Source organism: Vidua macroura, chromosome 3 (genome assembly GCF_024509145.1).
Source record: "Vidua macroura isolate BioBank_ID:100142 chromosome 3, ASM2450914v1, whole genome shotgun sequence".
Taxonomy (NCBI): domain Eukaryota; kingdom Metazoa; phylum Chordata; class Aves; order Passeriformes; family Viduidae; genus Vidua; species Vidua macroura.
Genome location: NC_071573.1, coordinates 54,253,979 through 54,277,957, shown reverse-complemented (window position 1 = coordinate 54,277,957; position 23,979 = coordinate 54,253,979). Strand labels below are relative to the sequence as shown.

The following is a 23,979-nucleotide window of genomic DNA, read 5'->3' as shown; positions in this document are numbered from 1 at the left end:
TTGGCTTATTTTCCAGTCCTTCATAATAGATAAATGCATGCATCCTCTGGATCAGATTTCAGAATTGTTTTTGTAAGGGAAGCCATGCTTATCTTCAGATAACCTCAGGTATTCCAGTAATTCCTAAGGGTGTGTTTGAGGTTCTGCCTCAGCTTGTTTGGTGTTTACTTGTGGGTCTTGTGGTTGGAAAGGTGAAGTAGGTTGTAGGAGGCTGCTGGCATGTGAGTACAGCAACTTAAAAAGCAATTGCATCCTCATGCAGATGGGTGTTCTGATGAAATGATGATTTAGAAAGAAACCAAAGCCATCTTATGACAGTCTAAAGTAACACCTATTTTTTTTTTTTTTGCGCTAGTTGATGATTACAGCAGCAGACTAGGAGACAGAACTCCTGTATTTCTCTCTCAATTCTACCATAAGCTTTATTGCCTTGAGATGCTTAAATTGTTCTTTACTTAGCACTATAAGGGGATAATCCTATTTTACTACTTTTCTTAGAATCACTGACACTAGTGGAGCACTCCTAGGACACTGGATAAAGGATTCAAAATATCAGGGTCATGTTAAAAGAAATCGTGGTGTAGTTTGAATAGAGCCAAATGTTCACTCAACTGAAGATGACTAGTCCAGGTACACCTTAAGCTAAAAAGGTTGCAGAAAAGAGAGGGGCCTGAAATGGGGCAGGTGAAACTATAGATACTGTTATGCAACTCCTTGTTTCCTGGTGTTCTTGTTGATTCTTGAGACTGTGAACTCTTGGCTTATCTGATGGTCTGTAAACCATCAGAACAATGCTGCTAAAGTTACAATACTTCAAAATATGACTAATAATGGCAAAAGTGCAGGCTGGATGAGGTACTCAGATAGGGTATGTATTTGAACCTATCCACTAAAGTACACTTGTACTGAAAAATTCCTCCATGTGTTTGTAGCAGACAGTGAATCACAGGGTCCACAGTGTTGCTTAGAGTACTGTGTGTTGGGAGTTTTGGGAGTTAGCAATGACAAGTCTTTATCACTCATTCATTGGTAAGGGTGTATTTGTGAAAAAAGGTTAGTGCATTTTATTCACCCCTATGTAATAGAAAACATTTCTGTGGAGTGTTCAGCGTTATTCATAGAGACACTTTTTGGCTGCAGATATTTATGTAAGGTTGTGGGAGTTTTCATTTTCACAGTCCTTTAGCAATGTTTGTATTTACTCAAGCAGTACAAATAAAGTAGGGATGCTCTTTTGTTGGAAAGTCTTAGCCTACCTGTTTGGGATTGTTTCTGGAGAACAGACTGCTAATTTGTTACAATTTTCTTTAATAGTTAACTCAGCTATTATGCCCCAGATTTATTTTTGGACAGTGTAGTATACAATATGCAAAATATAATTTATCCATGTCAATGTTAAGACGAAAAGGAAGCATTAGGGTTATGTAGTCTGAAGTTCCACACAGCACTGCCTTTGGATTATATATGAAGAAGAGTGCTTACATTAAACTGGTGTTCTTTTCAGAGGCAGTAAGATGTAAATTCATAATACAGGTATGAGGCTTGCTCTTACAGAGTCCACTGTTAATAGGCCTGATGTTTTCTTGTATCTGGATATAGGCAGAGACCTTGTGAGGAAGAGAATTGTACTAGAGGCAAATATAAAATTACTTGGGTCACACAGAGGAGTAGGAAAAGTCAATAAGGTCCTTTTCTGTGGTTTATGGGTATTTAGGTGCAAATGTTTATTCAGAAATTCACATGAACAAATGAAACATGCCATGAAAAATGCAATGAACGAAATCACATTCTTTTGTGATAATTTTCTTTGCTATGTTTCTTAAGTTGTGATGCGAAGCTTCCTGTGTGTCTCACCTTGAGCTACTTGTTAGTTCGCATGTCTTGTTCACCTATCCTTTTTTCTTTCTATTTTTTGAGGGACTTATTCTTTGTGTCTGCAGGTTTGCTTATATTCTTTGAGTAACTGAGTAAAGTCAGGGATCTCTCAGGGATTTAAATTCATCAGAAGATGATAGCACTGTCATTTTTCTTCCTTTTTCCCCTCTGCATTTTTGAGTTGTTCTTTCAGGACAGGCTCCTGTGGCTATATGGATGATAGTGTGCACAGATCCTCAAAGTGAAACTGTTAAGGTTTTTGCTGTCTAGACTGTGATGTTTGTTAGGTGGCCTTTACCATAGTACTCAGGTCTTCTCTTTCAAGCTTTTCTTGCAGGATATTTCAAAGCTGTCTGTTTTAAAGTAGAATAAGTGATAACAGGGAGGGAGAAGTTGGGGGAGATGCTGGATTCTATACCAAATGAAACTCAAAGAAGTGCACAGCTTGTTTGGCAGCATTAGGTTCTCTAGTGCACTTTGCAGCACACTTGCTGTGAACTGAGAGCCAGAGACCTTTTGTTCACTGTTTTAGAAAATTTCAGGCCCAGAACTCTGGCCAAAACAGTATTTAGACAAAAAATGGCATATCGACACTGCTCTGAAAGCCATAGTCTCCTTTCTGATGTTGAGGTTTTTGGACCATACTTTCTACTATTTGAAGGATCAAAGGCTTAATGGACGAGATACTTCAAATTGTGAATTACTTGCTCTAGCACTCATTCACATGCAGTACCTCCTGCAAAATTTTTCTGGTATTTAATAACAAAGTGAACAGATTTTCCTCAAGTAGGTTTGTTTAGTCTTTGCTTAATTTTTTTTTGGCCCCCCTCTAATGCGGCCTGGGGTTCCCAGGGGTCTATCTGACCCTGGCTGCTGTAGGTGTCCCGGATAGCGCTGGGCTGATAGGCACAACCTGTCCAGGTCCCTAGGCTAGCTCCCAGCCATGGGCAATCTTAGCAAGCAGCTCAGCTCTTAAGTGAGATCAGTTCTTTGGTAAATTCAGCTCTTTAGTGATTTCAGCTCTTTGCTTGCTAAGTGCCATGGGCAGATGGGTAGGGAGAGAGAGAGGAGAAGGCTGTATGAGCCTCCACAGCAGTGTCTTTATTGGCAGCTCCTGTGAAGGGTTTCAGTGACAGCTCTTCTGCCAAACTGGGCAGAAATGGGGTTTTATATAGGGTACGGGGGTCTTAGAAATTGTCCAATCGCCAGGGTCAGGGCAAATATGACCTATAGCCTTACAGAGAGATAACAAGGGTCCGAGTGCGGAAGAGGGGCTTCTTTGGTCCAGTCATCACGACTAGGCATTTCTTATCTAAGGCGAGTGACCGCCAGGGAGGCCTCACAGGGCCTCTGACTGCTACACCCCTCTAGATTCAAAATTTTTACTGATTATAAAAAAGACATTCTCTCATGCTGGTGTTAAGTCTAAATCTGCCTTGGGACAATTGCCTCTTTCTTAGCATGATGTCAGTGGAAAGCCTGAAAATACTGCCACACAGCACTTTGCTTTCTCAGCTAGAAAAGCATTGTTGATTGTCAATGCTTGTTAGGTCCTTTGTATCATAGAAATTGGTTGTGTATAGCATAGTAGTGACATCCTTTGGTCAAATGCCCTGACTCTTCATGGTGATACCCACAATCAACAGGGTATCATGGTGTGTTCATGACTTGAGAATATAAAGACATATTTTGCTGAACCTAGGCTTTGATCAGCTGGAAAGATTTCTTCCTGCTTTCTACTGCTCTGTTTGTTTTTGTTGCATGTTTGTGTCATGCAGAAATGAAAATGAAACAAAGGTACACAGGTTTTGGATTGAGACAAATGTATTGGTTGTCAGAGAGGTATTTTTGCGTGTTCTGTCCTGTTCCCCCAGCCGTGTTTTGTGGTTACAGTAGTAGCCAAAAATATGTCTGGAAAGAATCCAGCATGAGGATAACACACTTCTCTTAGGAGCATGCAATCTGTATAATTTTTTAAGGCAAACACCTATTATATAGTTCTATCAGTTGAGTCCTTAGGAGAATAATATGAAGAAAATCACTGCCTTCCTAAATTTTTTTCAGCATTTTCCTCTCTTTTACTTAATTGCTGATTGTACATTTTTTTTTAAATAAAACAGTCCTATCTCCCTATGTGGACTTAGTATCTGATTTACAGAGACAGGATTGTCTTGCATAGTGGATTTTATGAACATGTAATTTCTTATGTCAGTGTGGCATTTCATTAGCATACTGATAAAAAAATGCATCAGTAACTTTGTATAGTTTGGGTTTGGTTGGGGTTTTTTGTTTGTTTGTTTGTTTTTGGGTGATGGTGGTTTTTGTTTTTTTTTTTTTTTTTAGTGTAAAAGTTCTTACAAACATTATTACTAGTCTGAAGGACGCAGAGTCTCCTACTTCCTTCCCCTCAAACCCTGTATCCCTACTTAGCTAATTAAACACCCCTTGTACTAGATGGCTGATGATGCTCTAAAATGTGTGTACAGACTCTTGGCCTGTTGACTCAGTCCAGGTAATTGATACCGTGCCTGAAGTCTGATTTGAGCCTCTTGGCCAAGAAATTTAGCATCATAACTTCAAAATAAAACTGCATGACTTCCACATGTTAATCTAGTGCTCTTTTTACCTTATAAGCCACCTGCCTCTTTTCAGTGTGACCTTAATTCATCCCATTTTCCCAGAAGGAAGCTCGCTCCTTTTGTCTTTGCTTTCCTCTTAGAGGGATTCCCTCCAGCTCTGCCATCAGCTGCATGACTGGGATAATGCTTGTCCTGACCTGATGTCACAGCTGGAGGGGAGCACATCAGCCACTGATGAGGTTGGAGCCAGCTTCTAAAGATTGACTCACTGCTGCCATATGACACTGCACAGTTTGGCAAATAGCCATTGCAATTTTTCTTGTCATATGCATATGTAGGTGGCCTTCAATGAGGGGAAGTAGAAATACAAATTTCTGCATAGCATGTCTTTTATGGACTGGATATATGCATTGCTCATGCCATATTAATCCATCTGAAATCTTGTGGATGTTGAGATTGGAATTATGAAGACTATTTTTTCCTGAAGCTTTAAGTAAATAAAACTAATACATCCAAAGGGATTTTTTTTTTGTCTGTAAAACAAACAAAATGTGTTGAAGTCTGGCTTTGTCCTTTTAATATGTGTTCTCCTGCTGTACCTGGTAGAGACTATCAAAGGTCTCCTGCTGAATGGTTAGAAGAGGATGTGTGCCTGTACCTCATGCAATTCACTGTAGAATTTGGCTTTTTTAGCTTGGTTTATCTTTATTATTAGCTTTTCAACTAGATTTGGGACCTTTTTGTGTTGTGATGGAAGTGTTGTGGGTCTATAATGGAAGAGGAGCCTATGGCAATAACATTGCCAAGTCTTTTTTTGCTATGCTGTGTTAGAGAACATTTACAGGGTGGCTAAAAATGGATATGAAAAGATACTATTTTTAAGTAGGACTTTCTTTGTCTTAGTCTATTGTAGTAAATTTAGCCTTTCATAAAAGTTGTCAAATTAAAATAGCTTTAATAATAAATAATGTGTGTATATATTGAGTATGTATTGCTTAAATGTTTTTGCTGAGATTTTAAAAGTGCCACAGATCACTAAAATGAGGGAAATTGCTGGGTAAATAACTGGTTTCAGTTTGCTGAAGGCACAGATCAGCTTGCAACAGATTTTCTTCAGGCATAGAGGAAAAATTGTGTTTATTTCAGTATAGTTTATGTCAGGTTTTTCTTCAAGGAGAAACTGAAAAGGATTGTTTTCTTCTTAGAAAATGTAAAAAAAAAAAGAAATTTGATGTTGAGATCAGCTATTTCTACTGATGTAGTGATTCAGCATCTAAAAAGTCATCTCAGGTCAGAAGCTAAAGATAATTCTTCCTTTTATTTAAAAACAAATTAATTTTCAAAGAAAAACATGGTTAATATGAATCTGAAACATCTAGTATGTAGTTTTATTAGTAACATTCCCTAAATCTTCTAAACCTTAGATTTCTGTAAATGAAATTCTAGTTTCATTTGAAAGTAACTTGATACCATTGTGAGTTTGGAAGATAATCGTAAAATGGAATTCTTTAAAATATTGGTTTTTTGGGGGGATTTTTTTCTGTTACCCCAGCAGTGTTGGAGATTAGAGAGACATTAGATTTTGGACTGTTGTCAGCCTTGTTCTAGCCTGGGTCTTCCAACACTTCAGGGTACCTTGTGTACTTGCGGCATATATTGTGTCAGTGGGGCATATATGGCAGTTTGGAGAAAGAACATTATTCCAGAAGGAAGGACCATTTAACCATTCATTTTTTGAATGCAGACTAAAAATGGACAGAAATGTTTTGAAGCAAGGTAGAAATAGACTGGAAAACATCAGATGAGCTACGCTCAGGGGTCGTACAACAGACTAGAAGCCAGTAATGTTAAATTCTGCCTTCTTATTTATGAAGAATGCCATTTTTCTCTTCAGTATTAAGAAAGTTTCTTCAGCTCTGTCGCAGGGGTGAAGTTTTCATGGTGCAGCTGAGCTGAGCTAACATCTTCCTGTTTCTGAAATGTCTTCCTGCACCTCAGTCTTGTGCCTGCTCCTTAGCTGCAGTTCCACACTCACCTGACCCATCAGTGATTTAATCTAAAGCTAGAAAACCACAGAGTATTTCTCACTTTTTAAAACATTTATCTTGTGGTGTTGTAAGAAACAGAGGCTACTCAAGGACATGTTGGACGGGCACCTGGCAGTGAAAACAGGGATGAAGGCCAAGTGGATCTAGGAAGGGAAACTGGAGTGGGTCACTGAGGTGTCAGAGATTAAGAAGTCTTTTTACAGCATAGGTTTCTTTGAACAGTTTGCTGTCTTGCAGGCCTTTGGGAAGGAATTGTACTTATCTATCTGACAGAGTTGTTAAAAAGACTCTGTAGTGTGTGCATTCAAGGCATCATAGGGTGTGAGAGATTTTACAGGAGCAATCCTGCCTTACTGTGTATGGAATGTACTACTACTTTAGCCATAAAACTTTATTTCTCAAGAGACAAGATGTCATAAAGCTGTTGGATTTCCAGTGGTAGTGGTGACTCTGCGAGTCACGTACCAGCTCTTCTGTTGAAGATGGATGAAGCGCTCTTGTAATTTTGTGGTAAGAGCTGGGCTCTCTGAGTCATTGAAGGTTGCTATGAGAAACCCAGTAGTGTTTCCATAGGGCATAGCAATGTAATTATAGAAGCTTCATTTGAAAATGGGTGAGGTGTCAGTTATTTGTAGCTCTGCTTCAGAGCAAGAGAAACAATAAATGTTGAAATTATATTTTCTGCATCTGCATGTGGTCTTCCAGGAGATAAGCTTGGGTGTGCTTTTAGTCTGCTGGAGCTCTTGCTGATCTGGGTACTGTTCTGAGAAGCAGCAATAAAGCACATTCCCTATCAACCCAGAGCAATTGCTTTGTAGTTTGGCTTTTGGCTCTTGCAAGGAGAGCAACAGATCCAAGAATCACAGAGCACGTTGCATGAGGGAATGTTATGAAACAGTAAATGCCTTGCTATGCTCCGCTTAAAATTTTTGATAAAATGTTGAAGCATTGAGAGAGAATAATCCTGCAACATCTGTAAGGCTCTACATAAGAAACACTGTTTTATTGTAGAACATCCCAGCATATGTGCTCCCCATCCCAGTGGGAGACTGACTGCCTGGCAGAAGATAGTCTGTAATCAGATCCTTGCAGTTCTGCATTGCTCTAGTGTGTCTGTTTAGAATCTAGCAGTGTCTTGCTTCATTTTATGGTTCATATTGCTTTCTGTGAGATGGATTTCTTAATCTGAAATGAAAATTGGTAAACATGCAAGTCCAAAATAAAGCTTGTGAGTTGGATTTATAAAAAACTATGTTACTGGTTTCAGTCAACTGAAAAATCAATTTAACTGTTTTTTTTTGGATGTGAGCTCTAGCTTCTCAAGCTTTAATCAACATAACATAACAACTTTCCAGCCATTTTTGCTGACATTGATTACAAGACTTCAGAAAGTATTTAACTACAATTAGCATCTGAAGCAAAATCGTAGGGATTGGAAATGATATTATTTTACTGACATTTTGCTCTTAAAGGGCATCCACGAAACTTGTTAATACTGCCTCCTACCTACTTACCCAATAGAAATAAAAAATTATATGCAAGATAATTAAACAGACCAGATAGGTATTGCAGATAATTTATAGCTGTCTTAGAATACTAAGGGTAGAATATCTCAGTCTACGTGGATGAGAACAAGAAAGAAGTGTTAGAGATTTCTTAAATCTAGTGCTGTGCTTTGATCACTCCTGAGAACAGGGGGAAGAAATTTTGCGTTTGTTTGCAGGCCTCTTAAATGTCACGTTATTGTGGGATTTTTTTGTGGCTAAGTTGCTTAAGGACTTTGTTTACAGTAGGGATTTGACAGGAAAGAATAGGATATTTGTTTTATGGGTTATCCATCAGTAAAATGTTGTTTATTCCAATTCTTAGTGATAGCTTCTGGTAGGATTACTGTGGTATTGATACTGTGGGGAATAAAAATAAAACTGACATATTACATATCTCTCAGGTGCATTAATTTGTAAAATTATTTGTTCCTATATGATGATTGCCTTTAGGGGTTTGCTTTTTGCAAGCTTACTGTGGAACATTTATCCACTCACTTCTGTGTTAGGGTTATTTAACATTCTTGGAATAGTGTACGCCATCTCCTTGCACTGTCTTATGGCTTTGTGGTTTTATTAATACATTGAATTCCTCATCCTAGGAATGTAGTGAGAGGGTTATTATTTTTTGTCCTCATAGATAATCCTAGCAACCTTTCCATGTTCTGTTTTGACCAGTGGCGCAAGCATTACACAGCCCCTTTTACAAGATAAATGCATTACAATGTAGATGTAAGGAGAAATAGCAGCAGCAGTAAAACAACTCTGCCGTGACGGTGTACAGGGATAAACAAGACAGAATATTCATATGTAATGTAAATCTTGTTTTATGCCTTTTTAGAAAATAAATAGACTGATTTCAGGCAAACATATAATCTGTGAATCATATATTAAGTATAACAGACTTTTTAATTTTTTTTTTTTTTTTATCTTGCAGCATTTTAATCAAGCAGCCAAGTAGTGAGTTGTTAGGTTGACAATCCAATGAAATCAGCATCTGTCAGATAATATTTGAGGTTTTAGAGTCACTGAGTAACTAGATTTTCCCATATTTAATTTAGGTATTTAATTATTTTAATAGCTAGGAATAGAATTTTTGTGTTCTGATATTGTAATTTCTGTATGTTCATCATCTTTGTTTCAGGCTGTCATTCAGTAGAAGAGTAAGTGAAAAGTAATATATTAATTTTAGTTATTGGGATAGAATTTTATTGAACTATCATTAGGTTACCTAATTTCAGAAGCATTGTATGAAAATACTTTATATGATACCGTATTTTAACCTTTTTCTCTAATGTTTGTTGTGTGCATCCATCTGCTACAGATCAAATATAATGTCAGTTTCAAGCAGATGCTGAACTGTTGAATTCATTGTAATCTAGCTAATAGAGGTAACAACAAAGCATATAGTTTCTTCATAGTAACCTATTATTATGTGGTCTGTGAATAATACACAGTTAATGGACAATGCATTAAAGTGTCAATGCAGCATTAGACACTGAAGTACTGTACTGTCTTATGTTCCTTGAATCTAAGAAGGAGCTGGAATAGCCTGATCCTCTTAAGCTACTGAATTGAAATCCTGAAAAAGATGTTTTCATGTAATTTGTTTTAATAGACTTTGTAAGCTCAAGGGGAAGACTGACACCGCAAGATTATGATGTTACCTTGCCAAGCTGCTTACCAGAAAAAGCAGCAGAATTTTCCTTACACAGTTTGCAAGCAGGCTTTTTTAATACAGATGTTGAACCTTCAGTACAGATGTTGAGTTTTACAGAGGGAATGATCAAAGTAAGTTATATGTTGTTTCTTTTCTCTGATTGTTCTGCTTTTTCACCTCTTCCCAAAACTCTTAATGTGGTAAATATTGGGCTTTCATACAGTTCTGGAGGTACTTTGTGAAGTACTTATTTAACTAAAACAAGACTTTACTGAAATAGGCTTGTCTAAATATATAGTAGTCTTAGGCATAGGAGGAAAAAATAACTAAGATAACTATAAAGTTTTACATCAAAATTATGTTATGAAATTACCTCAGATGCTTTTGTCTTATTATATTACTTTTGTCTAGAAAATGCAAAGCGTGCTTGAGCAAAGTGTGATTGCAGGACTCTGACCTATATTTGTCAGATTTAGCAGAAGCTGTCTGCTAAGTAGCACATCATGTACTGAATGCAATCATATTACTTTCCCAAATCCAAGTTTCTAAAATGAAGTACAAAGTGTATGAAGCTGATATCCTTCAACCAAATCAATCTTTCCTCTGGCTATTTTGAAAAATTTACTGTCTTCCTCTGAAGATCCCTGTGTTCCTTGGGAAAGGCAGTAAGGTGAAACTTGGCAATGGGAAAGAAGAAAAGCTAAAGGAAAAAAAACCCACACCAGCATTCTTTCTCTTGTTTAGTCATGCATAACTTTAGCTTTAATTGTATGCGAATGCATTAGCTCTGTGTGAGTGTTTATCTAAAAGATACAGATTTAACTGTGATGATGAATCTTCCCTTTTGATTCTCATGCTTTGTAGATTCTGAATCTGAGCTTTACAAAAAAAATCCCTTTTGGGTATAGGTTAGGTAAACGTGCATTTAGAAAGGCATTGAGAGTTTTTGTGTTGAGGAAGAGAAGTAGTTTGACAGTTACTTCATTTATATAACTTCCTGGGGATAAAAACAACAGAATAAAGTTAATTATAGGACTAGCTACCACGTCATGAGAATATTACTTTTCCTCAAAAAACCCACACTAATTTACAAAATTTGTTGACTTTCTTGATGAAGCGTGAACACTTGTTCAATGGAAGAGCATTTTCATAATTTTGTAGAGATTGGAGTTAGAAGCAACCATTATCTGGTAGCTGTACAGAGGACATTGGATGAAATATTCAGAATTCCTACTTAAAATAACTTGTGTTGCTCCTTGAATATGCTTTTCTAGAGTTTTTGCAACTCTTTTTCTGTTCATTCATTTTCATCTGTGATCATTTTAACACATTGATTTTTCATGTTTAAAAAAGTAGAAGACACAGTCATTGGTAGCTGTCCTCCCACTGAATACTTCTGTAACTGGCAATTTTTAACTATTATGGTTTCTTAATAGAAAGGTTGTAGTGTCCCAGTCATGCATGAGGAATAGCATACTGCTATTTCTTATCCCCACTTCAAAATTTTGTGTTTCAATATAACTACTATTTCATAGACATATTTATATGAAATAGACATATTTCATATGTCTAGCAGGAGCTAGGCCAGTATGAAGGGAGAATTGTCAAGACATGTATAAAATAAAACGACTTGGACACAAGACTGCTCTGTGAATTTACCTAGGTGGAGATCTGCCTTCAGCTCACCCACCAGACCATGACTATGCCTGGTGAGCATAGTCCTGTGTCTTGCTGACCTCCTTGATTCTCTCTGGACAGGTGAGCAGTCAACACTTGGCATATTAATACAGAGCAGATCAAAACCATTATTCACCTAACAGGGCACATGTGTATGCAGCTGATCTCGTGCCCTCTGAGTCTTGGTGGTGAAACAGCAACTTTCAGAAGTCTTTGCTTTGCTCCAAGCATTTATTTAAAGCTCTTGACTTTTACAAAGGATTCTTCTTCAGTGATTCTTGATTATCAAGGTTGCCTCTAAAGCAACCGCTCCTTGAATTAGTCTGTTTCCATTCTATTATATGCCTCCTTTAACCCAGAGATCTTGACACGACCTTCCAGAACCATGAGGAAAAACCTGGAACTTGGAGCAAAAGAGGACAGGTAGAGAGAGGAGATGAAGCTGTTCTTAAGCTTTGCATCTCTTTCTTGCAAGGGGAGAGTATTCCTGCTCTGCATCTGGACCTCTAAGCAGTGGTAGTGAGGTGAGTGCAGGTCCTCACACCAGCCTGAAATCTTGAGTTCAGCACATTTGAGGGACAGCCAGGACTAGGGTTCAGTTCATCCCAAATCCAAAGACTGAGAAACCCAAGCTGTTTGAAAAATGCAACTCCTGTCTTTTTGTATTTTTAAATACACACACACATCTCACAATCCATCTCACACCTGTGGTGCAGCTTGCAGGCATCACCAGGAGCTCCCTCTTTGCTGCAACACACTGCACTTGCACCGCTTCTCAGCAATTATCAGGTTTCTGACTTAAATATGTCTTGATGTCCAAAAAAATAATTCTTGTTTATGAGGCTCTTCTGAATTTTAAAAACTGATGACATCTGTTGTTCTCTCCCTTCATCTCCCCTTCCTTTTTTTTTTTTTACATACAAAGGTGTATTGGGATTTTTGAGGAGAATATCGAAAGTTCAGTGTATGTTCATAAGAAAGTATTAAAGAGCCTGTGGGCAGATATTGGAGATAATTAGGAGCTAGCTGGAACTGCTGCAGACTCGAGGGATGTTTGCAGGCTGCAGAATGTTCCTACGGGAAAGAAATTGCTCTGTAATTACAGGCAAGGTCAGTGCAGTCAGTTCAATGGAAAAGAGATAGTGAGAGCTGGGGCACCCTCCCATGAAGGTCTTTGAATGTTATTAGTGAGACACAGTTGTTGCCACTTTTTGAGGAAGTGCCTGGTGAAGTATACATTGTCTAGGGCTTCTCTGTGCTGTGCAGATTGCAGCCTTTTGTTGAGAAAGAAGATTGACACTTTTAAGTGTCAGGAATTTCTTGGTCACACTTCACGTTTCTTTGAATCTGTAAAGCATTTAGATGTGGTTTTCAGTGGTGTGAATCTCCCAACTCTTTAAAAGGCTACTGTGTGTTATTTGTGCATTTTTATTTCCTGAAACAGGTTTTTTCAACACCTGCCTGGAGTATTTCAGCTCACTTCTGTTTATTTGAAAATTAGGCATATTTTCATGGCTGATGGGTAGCTTTGGTTCCAGGACATCCAAGCCATCTTAAATTCATCCTCAAGAGGAAAAACTTCGCTTCCCTTTCTTTTAAGGACAAATCCCTAGGTTCAGAAATATTCCGTGCCCAAACTTTGTTATCAATAGTCCTCAGGTGGTAATTGCAGGTACTCCTCCCTTCTGTTTCTCACTTGTTTTGTACCTTTTCCAGTTTGCCAATGCAGCTGAATGTGGGACAACACTAGGACTGTCAGGGATTGAGTCTACTTAAAAGAGCAAAAACTTCTGGGCACAGCTCAAACTGATTGAAATTTATTGCCACAATTCCTAACCTCTTTGTGCATGGTGAGTTCAGGAAGGGAAGCTCTCTTGAAATCAGTTGCTGTTTTTGGAGACTACGTTTTCAGTGAGATCAACTTCCAAGCCAGTTATTTTTTTCTTCAGGCTTTTTTTGGAAAGTAGTTAGCCTTGTTAAATAATTTTTTTCCCTTTTTTGATAGGATTGTTATAGATTTTTTTCTTAATTTATAGATTGGTCTAAATCAACAACAAATTGTATAATCTTACCAGCTTCTATCTCTGTAGTATTTAGCCTGTAATACAGTAACTCTATTACATGATGCGCCAATTTTGTACTGTAGTGTTCAGCAGTGACCTTGGAGGTTGCTCCCACAGTCCTTGTTTGATAGCTGGTGGGATCATCTGCCATCAGCTTGTGCCAAATCAGTTGTGGCTGGCACTTTTAAAATACCTTTAAAATATCTTCATGGACACTGGTGTACATTTTTTCCTTCTTAGACTTTCCTTCTTAGACAGTTTCCTTTGACCTTATGCAGGTTTGGCAGGTAGGAAATCTGGTTAGGCTGAAAAATCCTGAAGTCTTTGAAAAGACTCTTTATCTTCTATTTCTTTCCTTAAGATGTTTGGGCCATCAGAATCTTCCAAAAGCAGGCTGCGAGTCCTTATTTGTTTTGGTTTCTTGGAGATAATAATTCAGAAGTAGATTGTACTCACTTCAGTTTTCCTTCTTTGCTTTCCTTCCTTTTCCAGTCCCCTTTTATCCTCACCTTCAGATTCTCTGCTCTGGAGCCTTGAAGAGTAGAGGTTTGAATAAACATGAAATACTGAAGAGCTTGCTGCAGTATTGGTACATTTGTCTGTGCTTGGCCAACAAGCTGTTAGCCAACAGCATAGCTGTGCTTGCTATCAACAAAAGAGACACCTCAATGAAAGACACATGAGAACAAATATTTTTCTGGTTGCCCAACTGTGGCTTAACACACTTTATATAAATTAATAGAAACAGAAGATAAAAATGATGAGTTAAATATTGACACTACAATAAAAAAGCTACTGTTTATAAGCTCATTTTTTAAAATTCGTACCTAAATTTTCTGTCATGCAGAAACATAACTTGCTGCTGGGTTTTGCATTTGAGAAGAACTATGCTTTCAAAACAAAATGAAATAAAATAGTTGTGGATCCTGCTTTCCTGTGTCACAGGTCTAATATGTTTTTGTCTCATTACGTGTCCGTACTTAAATGTTTTACATCACTGGGCTTAGACTCAACAGTATTAGAGGATGAGTTCAAGTAGCATCTCCCTTTGTTAGAAGGAAAATCCAGAGAAAAGATATTTTCAACTACCTTTTTTAAGTGAGAGTGAAAGTAGGCAATTTGTTGATAGTTATTTCCTAGTAGTGTCAGAAATATTTTACCAGCAAAATCAGCTTGTGGTGCACTTCTGTGATTAGTCCTTGCACTGTTGTGGAAGGAAAGGTGCATAAAGTTTGATTATAAAAAATCTTCAGTTAAAAATTAGTTTGAATGAGTTCCATCTGGAAGGCCAAGTTCTCTTTGTATGGTGAGCCCAAACTGACTTTGGGATAGTGGTAGGATTGTGCAGGTAACACCCAGCTCTTCTATCATGCTTTTTATCCTCTGCTATTACACACTTCACTACAGAGGTGGAAGCCATTACCCTGGTGTTCTGTGGTGGGAAAAAACAAGACAAAAAGCTTGGTTTCAAAATACGAAAATGAGCAGAACTGTGAGGCTGCTGTAATGGTGGCAGAAGGGGAGTGTCTAAATTACTGATTTTCTAGAGGGAAGACTAGCACTTGAATCTTTTAGTTAGGTAATTTCTTTGGAAATACAGGGTGCACGGAAATGAAGAAGAAGGGAATGGAAAGAGTTAATATATAATATATGTAATCTTAATTCAACCTGTATTTTGAGTGTTTGATACTACAGTCTTAAAAGTAATTTTTTCTTGTCTCTGAATGTAATGTAAAGGTAGTGTCAACCCTCAATGATTTAAAGGTAAAATATTCTCATAGGTTGTATTGTACTGTATTGAAAGCCATTTGAATAATGGCTGATTTTATTACTTTTGTAGTTATTTTAGATTTTCATCTCTCCATGTCCAGCATTTCTAATGCAGTTAGGATACTTTTAAGAGGAGAAGCCTTTGGACTGTCTGATCTTGAAAGTGATGGTAAATGGGACTAAGGTTATTGACCAAGATGCAGATGAGTCCTTTTCTCAACCTTGTTAATCTTTTATGCAGTGGATAAGGACAGAAGTTGCATACAGATTTTATGCAAAGCCACTGTATCTATAGTTACCTGTATTGTAAAATCCACTTGTAAACTCATGATTCTTGTACAGTTCAAACAATTTGGTTTACTGCTTACCTCACTCTGCTCTGATATTTCAGAGATTTTGTTTTCTCAGTAAACATTTTTTTTATTTCTCTGTAGGATTAGTAAAGGCTTGCATCATAATACTCATGCTGCTAATATAAAATGTCAACTCTTGAATGTAGATGTCTGTTAGGAAAATTCCAGTGGGTATGGAAACAATGGCACTGATCCTTCAGAGGATCAAGTTTGCTCAAGGGATAAATGCAGAAGTTTGTCTACAAACCATTGTACTCTGAAAGTTTTTCTGTGTTTTCCTATATATGAACTTTCTCTGGGCTGTAATTGATAAGCACTCAAAATTTGGAAAGGTGACATTTCTCATATCATCATCTTGCCATGATGAAATAGAAATTAATAGCAGCCATTATTTTTAAAACTTCAGTGAGGTATAATGCTGAAGAGGTCTGGCAGTGACTCACCAAATTTCAGGGACAGTGTTTCTGATAAGTCAGCCAACTGTGTAGTGTTGTAAACTACTTTACAACTTTGTCTTTGTGTCTATAAATTTGTTTTCTTATCTAGTCTCTTTTTTAAAAACAAAATTAATTAACACGTCTATGCTGGAATGAAATAAGTGGTTAATTACAGGAAACATGAGGTTAGTATAGTGCTTTATGTAATAAAGGCAAGACCATTTTTACAGCTCTGATGACTGTTATGAATGCAGCTCTGAATTTAAATGAACTCTCCTTAGCAGTAACTGTGTAGATAGAATAACTGTGCATATGTGTGCACTTCAGATACAACTACTGGAATATCCTGAATGGCCTTTTGCTTGGTCTCTTGTGCTTTATTTGTATACACTCTTTTGTATAAAACTGACTTTGGGGAATTTTTCTCCCCTTTTTCAAATGGAGATTTAAGTAGGATTTGAATAGTTTTTAAATTCATCGTATTGATTCAGACTTTTAAGCTTTAATTTTGAAGTACCTTAGATCTCTTCAAAGCAGTAGTTTAAGCCCTGGAGGAATCTTCCCAGTCTCTTTGAGACTGATAAGTTCAGTACTGTATTTTCATGGTTTGGAGCATCTTTTCTATGAGGAAAGTCTGAGAGCTGAGACTTCAGCTTGGAGAATAAAAAGCTTAAGGAGATCTTCTTGTTGTGTACAGTTGATGGGAGGGAATTAAATGAGAGAGACAGGCTCTTAACGGTGGTATCCAGTGACAGAACCAGAGGCAATGAGCACAAACTGAAACACAGATGGCTCCCTCTAAACATCAGGAAACACTTTTCTGTGAGGGTGATTGAGCACTGGCACGGGTTGCCCAGAGAGTTTATAGGGTTTTCATCCTTGGAGATATTCAGAAGTTGCCTGCATACAGTCCTGGGCAGCTGACTCCAGGTGACCCTGCTTGAGCACAGTGTTTGGACCGGATGATGTCCAGAGGTCCCTTCCAGATCAGCCATTCTGTGATTCTGTTTGTGTGCCTCAGGGTCTAACCTTGTGCCTGCTCTGTCACTGACATCTCCCTTCCCCATCTTCACTTCAAAGTTGTGAAATCTTCAAGACTTTGCCCCAGAGACTGTGACCAGAACAAAGCTCTCCCTGCTCCTCTCCTCCCTGCCAAAGTATCCTTCCCAGATACATTTCATTAGCTATACATGTCCATTGTGAAAAGTTTTGGGAATTTTGGAAGTGAGAAAGAAAATTTTCGTCTTTGTGTGTATATCAAATACAAATATATCAAATGTGTATACTCTGAATAATGTTTTTATCTATATATAATACACTGTGTAGGAGTCCAGTATAAAATCCTTAATCATAATACTTGGATTACTGTAACAGTAGTACCAATATCTTTAACTTGTTTTGTGACTTATTTTATTCACTTTTTTCTTTTTGTGTGTGTATGTGCTTTGCCTCGCAGAGTTGGAAGAATCCAGGGGTTTCAAGTTTTGAGTAGCGGCCGTCTTACAAGATTACCACACCTAAACTGAAAAGGCAGATGCAGCTCTGAGTACCCGATTGGTGTGTGCACTGCATGTACATGAAAACGCACATGTTTTTGTCATCACGTAGACTTGCTCTGGCATATTCCTGAGAGCTTTGCAATTGATGAAAATTAATTTGAGAGCCAGATGGAGCACCTTCGCAGCACAGGAATCAGTAATCCATGGAAAGACACCTGCCAGTAATGTTCAACTTTCCACATGGTCTTCACGGGTGAAAAAAGTCTGCAAGAAGAGAAAGAAAAAGCACCCTCTGTGCGGAAAAAGCTTAATAAATACCTCCCCAATCTAAATTGATAGCTGTGAGGGAAACAGACGAATCAAGAGGGCAGAGGAAACTGATTTAGTTCTAGCAGAGGAATAATGTATGGTCTTCGGCACATTTTGCTTTGGGCTCAGTAGATTGTGAATGGACAATATAAATCGTGACCTTCTGCTGAGCAATGATGACTGGAAGTAAATAAGTTGAGGAACTATGGGACAAGTCTGGGCATTGAACTGAGCAAACCTCGCCATCCTTCTTGAGTTAACCAGGTCATCAAACTTGCATATCCTTTCTCCCTCTCCTTTTTCCTCTTTTCACTTAGTGTGATATAAATACTAGCTAATTGAGCTCGTAAATGTTATTCAAATAAAACGATTGGAATACTTCATATGTTTCCTTCTTGTACAGCTGCAAATGTTGTGTCTGGAACTATGAATCTGTGCGGTAGACAAGCATCAAGAAGGAAAGATCCTATCAAACAAGCAAGGAAAATATCTAGAGAAATAGTGAACCCAGGAAGTCAGATTTTTAATGCTGCTTCTCTTTCTTTTTTAGATGATTATATTTCTTCCTTCCTTGAATTTTAGAAGATTTTGAGAGAGTGCTTACTTGAAAGAGTGCTTTAATTCTGGCATTTGTTTTTTATGGTAGAATGAAAAGTCTGTGATTCCTTGTAGCAGAAAAAAAGGGACAAGTAAAGGAAAAACAGCTTGACATTTTAGCCCGTTTCACAGGAAAGAGAACTTCATGGTTCACCTGAGGCAAATGTACCTACTTTAAAAGCTAAAAGCTTTAGAGCATTTTTGATTCTGCTATAAATGAAGAGAGGGTTCTTTTTCATTCGTGTGTGGCAGCAAAAAGTGGGAAAGCAGGCAAGATAGCGTGATAAACAGTTCAGGCTGTGTTGGGTCTCTGGTGGAAAAAAAGTGCTGCGATGAAAATTGGAGTGGCTTTGGATTGCAAAAACTTTTGAGTCCAACGAGCGGTTCAGTACCAAGAGGGATTTCCCAACTGGCCTGGCACACCAGTGCCTGCACAAGTTCGGGTCTGTTGTTTCACACGGTTTGTGTGCCTTTTTTTCCCTTTATGCAATCTCTTTCAGCTTTAGCAGCAGAAATACATCAGATGGAAAAGATATGCCAGAGGGCAGCTTGGAAAAGAGGAATGTCATATATATACATATATATGTATGTGCGTGTGTTTAAATTTCTGCAACTGAACTTTTGAAGAAAATCTGACTGGAGGAAATTTTAAAAGCCTTAAGTTACTTGAAACCTACACATTTGCAACTCTTTGTCTCTGGAATTGCATTACGCTAAACTGGAATCTCAGGCTGAATAAAGATTATATCAAGTTGAGCAAAAAGATGACTTAACCATTTCTTGAGCGCCTCTTATGAAGTAGCTGTTTCTCCAAAGGATAAGTGCACCCCCACTCTACAGACTCAAAACAAAAATGAACCTGAATTTTTTTTTTAAGTGTTACTTTTTCTTAGCCAACTGCCATCATCTTTTATAGAGGAATTTTTCACTATGCATTTGGTGGATATTTATAAACACTGACCCCATCCTCCTCCCTTTCAATGATCTATCCAGGTCAGTCTTATCAATAAAAAAAAAAAAAAAATTTGATTTAAATTTTGTGCACTAGACATATTACTTTCTTATGTCAAAAAATAAAATATTTAAAAAGCATGTATGCAGCAGTGGAACATGGGCCTGTTCTTTGCAGCGATTCCAACATCCTCTGCCTGTCCTGGAAAGGCAGAGTCCCCAAAAGTGAGAAGGAGAAACCAGTGTGCAGGAGGCGGTACTATGAGGAAGGCTGGTTGGCAACGGGCAATGGCAGAGGAGTTGTAGGCGTCACTTTCACTTCCAGCCATTGCAGGAGGGACCGGAACACCCCTCAGAGAATCAACTTCAATTTGAGGGGCCACAACAGTGAGGTAAGCAAAATGTGTGTTACACTTTAAAGAAAATGATAGCTACCTTTTCTTTCTTTTTTTGTGTTTTTTTTTTTTTTTTTAAGTGTTTCTGCTTGGAATTTGACAGAGTGGTATGAAGGAGGCTCAAGCTGATCTAAATGTGATTTGGGTCAATTGGAATTTTTCTGGTAAATTCAAGTATACACGACTGATGGTGGGAGGTTCTCTGGAAATGTGGCTTGTTTTGGTCTGGCCTACTTTCTCCTTCATTCCCCAGCATCTGCCAGTTTCCAAGAAAATGCAATAAATGCATGCTAATGGAAGTTAAAAGCTGTGATAGTCGACTGCTTTCACACAGGAGTAAAGTCTGGCCTGGAAGACTAATGGAGAGGCAGGGCAGGGCATGGGAGAAAAGCTTGGTTGAAGTCTGCTAGATTTTCAGAAGCTGCAAACTGGAACAGCCTGTGACAGGAGATAGCTGTTGTATCTGGAAAAACTTCTCATTTTGTTAGAAAAAAAGGCCAAGTGTGACCTTTCAGAGAAATGCTGAGGTGCCTTGCAGTAAAATGCTCTAACTTCAGTGTGCAAAGCATTGTCCTGAGTACAATGATACAAAAACTTTTCCATTCATGTTTTCTGAAAGGCATATAAATCTGTTGGTATAAACTGATATTTCAGCTGTGCTTTATCATCTTCCTGGCACCCATCTCTTTCTCTGTATAATGCTCCATGGAAAGTGCAGGTGATGCCCAGTAGCATACCAAGTGTCTTAGACAACAAGGAGGGCCTAGTTTGTTTCTGCTTTTTAGTTAGGATATGTTTGAATGTGCTCTTTGAGAAGAATCTGTTCAAATCAAAGATTTGCTGTTAGGTTGGTGGGTGGAATGACAGTTTAAGTACTGAAATGAAAACCAAAGATAAACCAAAGTTACAATGTGGGTTTTTTTTTTTTTTTTGGTGTCTCTTGCTATTTTCTGGGTGGACTCTGGGAATGTATGTTGTTCTTTCAACCCAAGCTGCACTAAAGTTTCAGAAGGGGATAGTTTTGGTTCTTGTGTAACATTAGTAACAGTCCTCTTTTAAGCAAAAAAAGGGAGCAGCCAACAAATACTTAGTCTGAAATAATTGCTTCCACATGCTTTGTGTGTATGGAGGTGTGTGGGTGTATGGTAAATCATACAGACTTCTATATGTATAGATGAAAGACAGATTCATGTATATATTTGTATCAGGTTCATTCAAAAAAATTACAGCCACATTTTCCCAAAGGGAAGAATGATATTTGAATCCAGCATTTTGGTTTGAATGACAGCTAGTTGTCTGTTTAATTTTCAATTACAAATTGCATTTTATTTTTTAAGTGTGTGTGACATAATAATCGCTTTTCATTTCTCCATATTTTGTAATCTAAATTTTCAGTGAACCTGGGCACTTGTTTCTCTTCTTTTGTGTAATGTATGTTTTGGGAACTATATAAGACGTTTCTGTTTCTGTGAAGTCTTATTGCAGAACTTGGAAATACAAGACTAGGTTTCAATATGTGCCCATTTAAGTGGAGAAGATGTTTATGTGCATGCTGCCCTTTGGGTTTGGCTAGTTTTGCTTTATTTACTCCGTTGGCCATTAGAGTCTCTTTCTGGGTCATTGCATCATTGCTGTGTCGATTTAGTTGTGCTGTTTGCACATCCTTTCAGCTAACAGTGATTGGAATGAGAGAGGGACTCAAATGAAATGAAACTTTTCTATTTGAATCTTCTTGTTGTTGTTGTTTGGGTCAAGCTGGCGATTAATAAAAGGTTGTGTTACTGTAAGTAATCCTCCTGACAGCAGGAATTGTGTCAATGACCAGAGTAGAGACTGCCAATTTATGTCTCTCTAAAACAAAACTGATATGGTGGGATGAAACTGAAGGAAGAGAGAAGTGGCTTTAGTGGGAGTAGCTTTCTGTGATGAGTCTGGCTGCTATCAGATTTTCCTACTGTCATGTTTTTTTGATCATCGTTGTAAGTAAAAATTCATTCTTACAAGGTGATGTGTTACAGAGCGCTCTTTACCAGGCTTACTGAATTTAATCCTTTTATAGGAGAATCCCACTGGTTTGGATAGGAATGTTAAAGATATATAGTTGAATGGACAGTGAGATTTTTTTCTTTAGAAAAAATCTCCTTTTCTTCTAAGTCTGTCTGCTGAAAGATTCTTGAAAGAAAATATTGAACAGCAGTGCTTATTGCTACTATTAGCATAAAAAGAAGTAAATGTTTTGTTTTCTTATTCTCCTGTTAAAAAAAGCCAACAACAATGCTGTCTCTATCGTGTACCACCATTCAAAATGGAAAATGCTGATTTTGCAAGCACATCCTGGTATGTGTGTCTGATTAAAGCCACGTTTGTTGCACAGAGTGGGCCCTTAGATTGTGATTAACTTAAAACTCATAAGAGTCTGTTTGATTTGCTGACCAGTTCTAGAAGCATTGTGTTGTCTTGTTCCCAGAAATGGTGATTTATACTTATTTTATAGTTTATTTATAAATGATGATTTATACCTATATTTTTCTCTGGGATAAAGCTAGGGTGCCAAGTGAAGTTTATTGCTTTTCAGTCATACAGTGCTACTTCAACATTAGTATGCATTCAATTATTAAGTATAAAATGCTGGAATGAACAGAATGGAAGAGTGACAATATAGAAACTACATGTTTGCCATTTGGGGTGTAATTAACAATATGCTGTGGGCAGAGCACTACATTGTATTTCAGTTTTAAAGTGAAAATCTAGAAGAAGAGGTAATGTGGCAGCGCTGTGCTTCTGGCAAGAATGTGAGACTATTTTTAAATGAGTCAAGAAGGTGAATGCTTGTGATGTATTTTTGCAATCTTTTTATGACTGCTGAAGAGATTCACTGAAAACTTTTTGGTTTATTTTCTTGACTCTAATAACATACTGGTAGCCTATCAGAACAAACAAGAATGAGGAATCCCCAGGACTGAATTACAGACATGCATATTATAGTGCTGGATTTGAATGACTCATCATGTTGAACAATAATTGAGAATTAAGTGTTGTAGTGTGAGCCACACTTGTGTTTCTACAATTGTTTTGTTTGGTTGTTAGAGTTTGCAACAACCTCTTTTTTTGTAGTTACTAAGGAGAATCACAAAATTAAAATAAGCATATTCGCATTTATTCTGTGGCAAGGGGTGACAATATTGCATTTTGTGATACAAAATATGTGACCAGTAGGCTCTGAAGTGTGCCAGACTGAGTATTTTTTAATAGTGCTACAGAGATACCAGCTTTCAGCATCTGACCCATCTTGAGTTTTCTGGGGAGAGATTTTCAGGGGCCTCTGTGAGAGATAATTAGAAAAAAAAGCCCAAACTTAATTTAGAAGGCTTCAATTAGCCTTATATGGATTTTCCTTCCAGTGAAAATCTGTAAGGTTGGATGGTGCCATTGTAAGTGTTTCTTCTAATGGTTTCTGTTGTGTCTAGCGTATTAAGATGGTACCAATTTTTATGGCACTTAATGTTTCTTAAATTGCTAGTGCTTAAAAAAATGTTTTGCAGGTGTACATTTGCTTTTCACTGTGCTAACTAAAAAGACATCTTTGATATATTTAATAAGAATCAGTATGCTAATTGCTAGACTGAAGCATTAAAAAGTATTACAAGTATATGCAAATTAGATACAGTGAATTAAGTAACAAGCTGAATACATTATTGAGCCTATATAACATTTTTTACTGTAAAGATAAAGGAAATTATTTATTTACATTTGTCATTATTTGAGTGTTCCAAGCACATGTCTACAGCTGCAAAAAACCCTTCCTGTTTCATTTAGCACAGGTTTTAGTAGATGGGGATGTAAACCTATCTCAGCTGGACTGTCAAATAAATTAGTTACAGCTTTTCAAAGGAACACTGTCCTTTAAAAATATTCAATACATGTTGGTTTTCATACTACATTAGTTATGGAAGTCTGCACAGTTCTTGATTTTGTTTTGGTTTAGAGTAGAAGGAGCTTAAAAATGTTTTTTCCTGGTTTTAAAAAGAAAGAAAGCTTTTCTTTATCCCTGTCCCATTTTTTTGAGGTTGTATGTATCTTGCAGAGCAGATTTTTTTCCCAGCAGTCTATTGCTTGTTTAGGAAATAAATTTTAAAAACCCAAACAAATAAGCCTTTTCAGTAGTGTTTCTTGGTTTGTAGTGTCACTGGGAAGAATAAAGAAAAACAATACAGGAAAACAT

General features: G+C 37.5%; 1 protein-coding gene across 1 annotated transcript in view; it reads left to right on the top strand.

Annotated features, from left to right (window-relative positions):
- The window catches only part of TULP4 (TUB like protein 4), a 146,139-nt gene that overhangs the window by 10,271 nt on the left and 111,889 nt on the right, over positions 1–23,979 (top strand). Inside the window, 1 exon segment of the mRNA XM_053973405.1 lies at positions 17,463–19,754. Coding sequence (XP_053829380.1) covers positions 19,503–19,754 — 252 coding nt within the window. The 5' untranslated portion in view covers positions 17,463–19,502.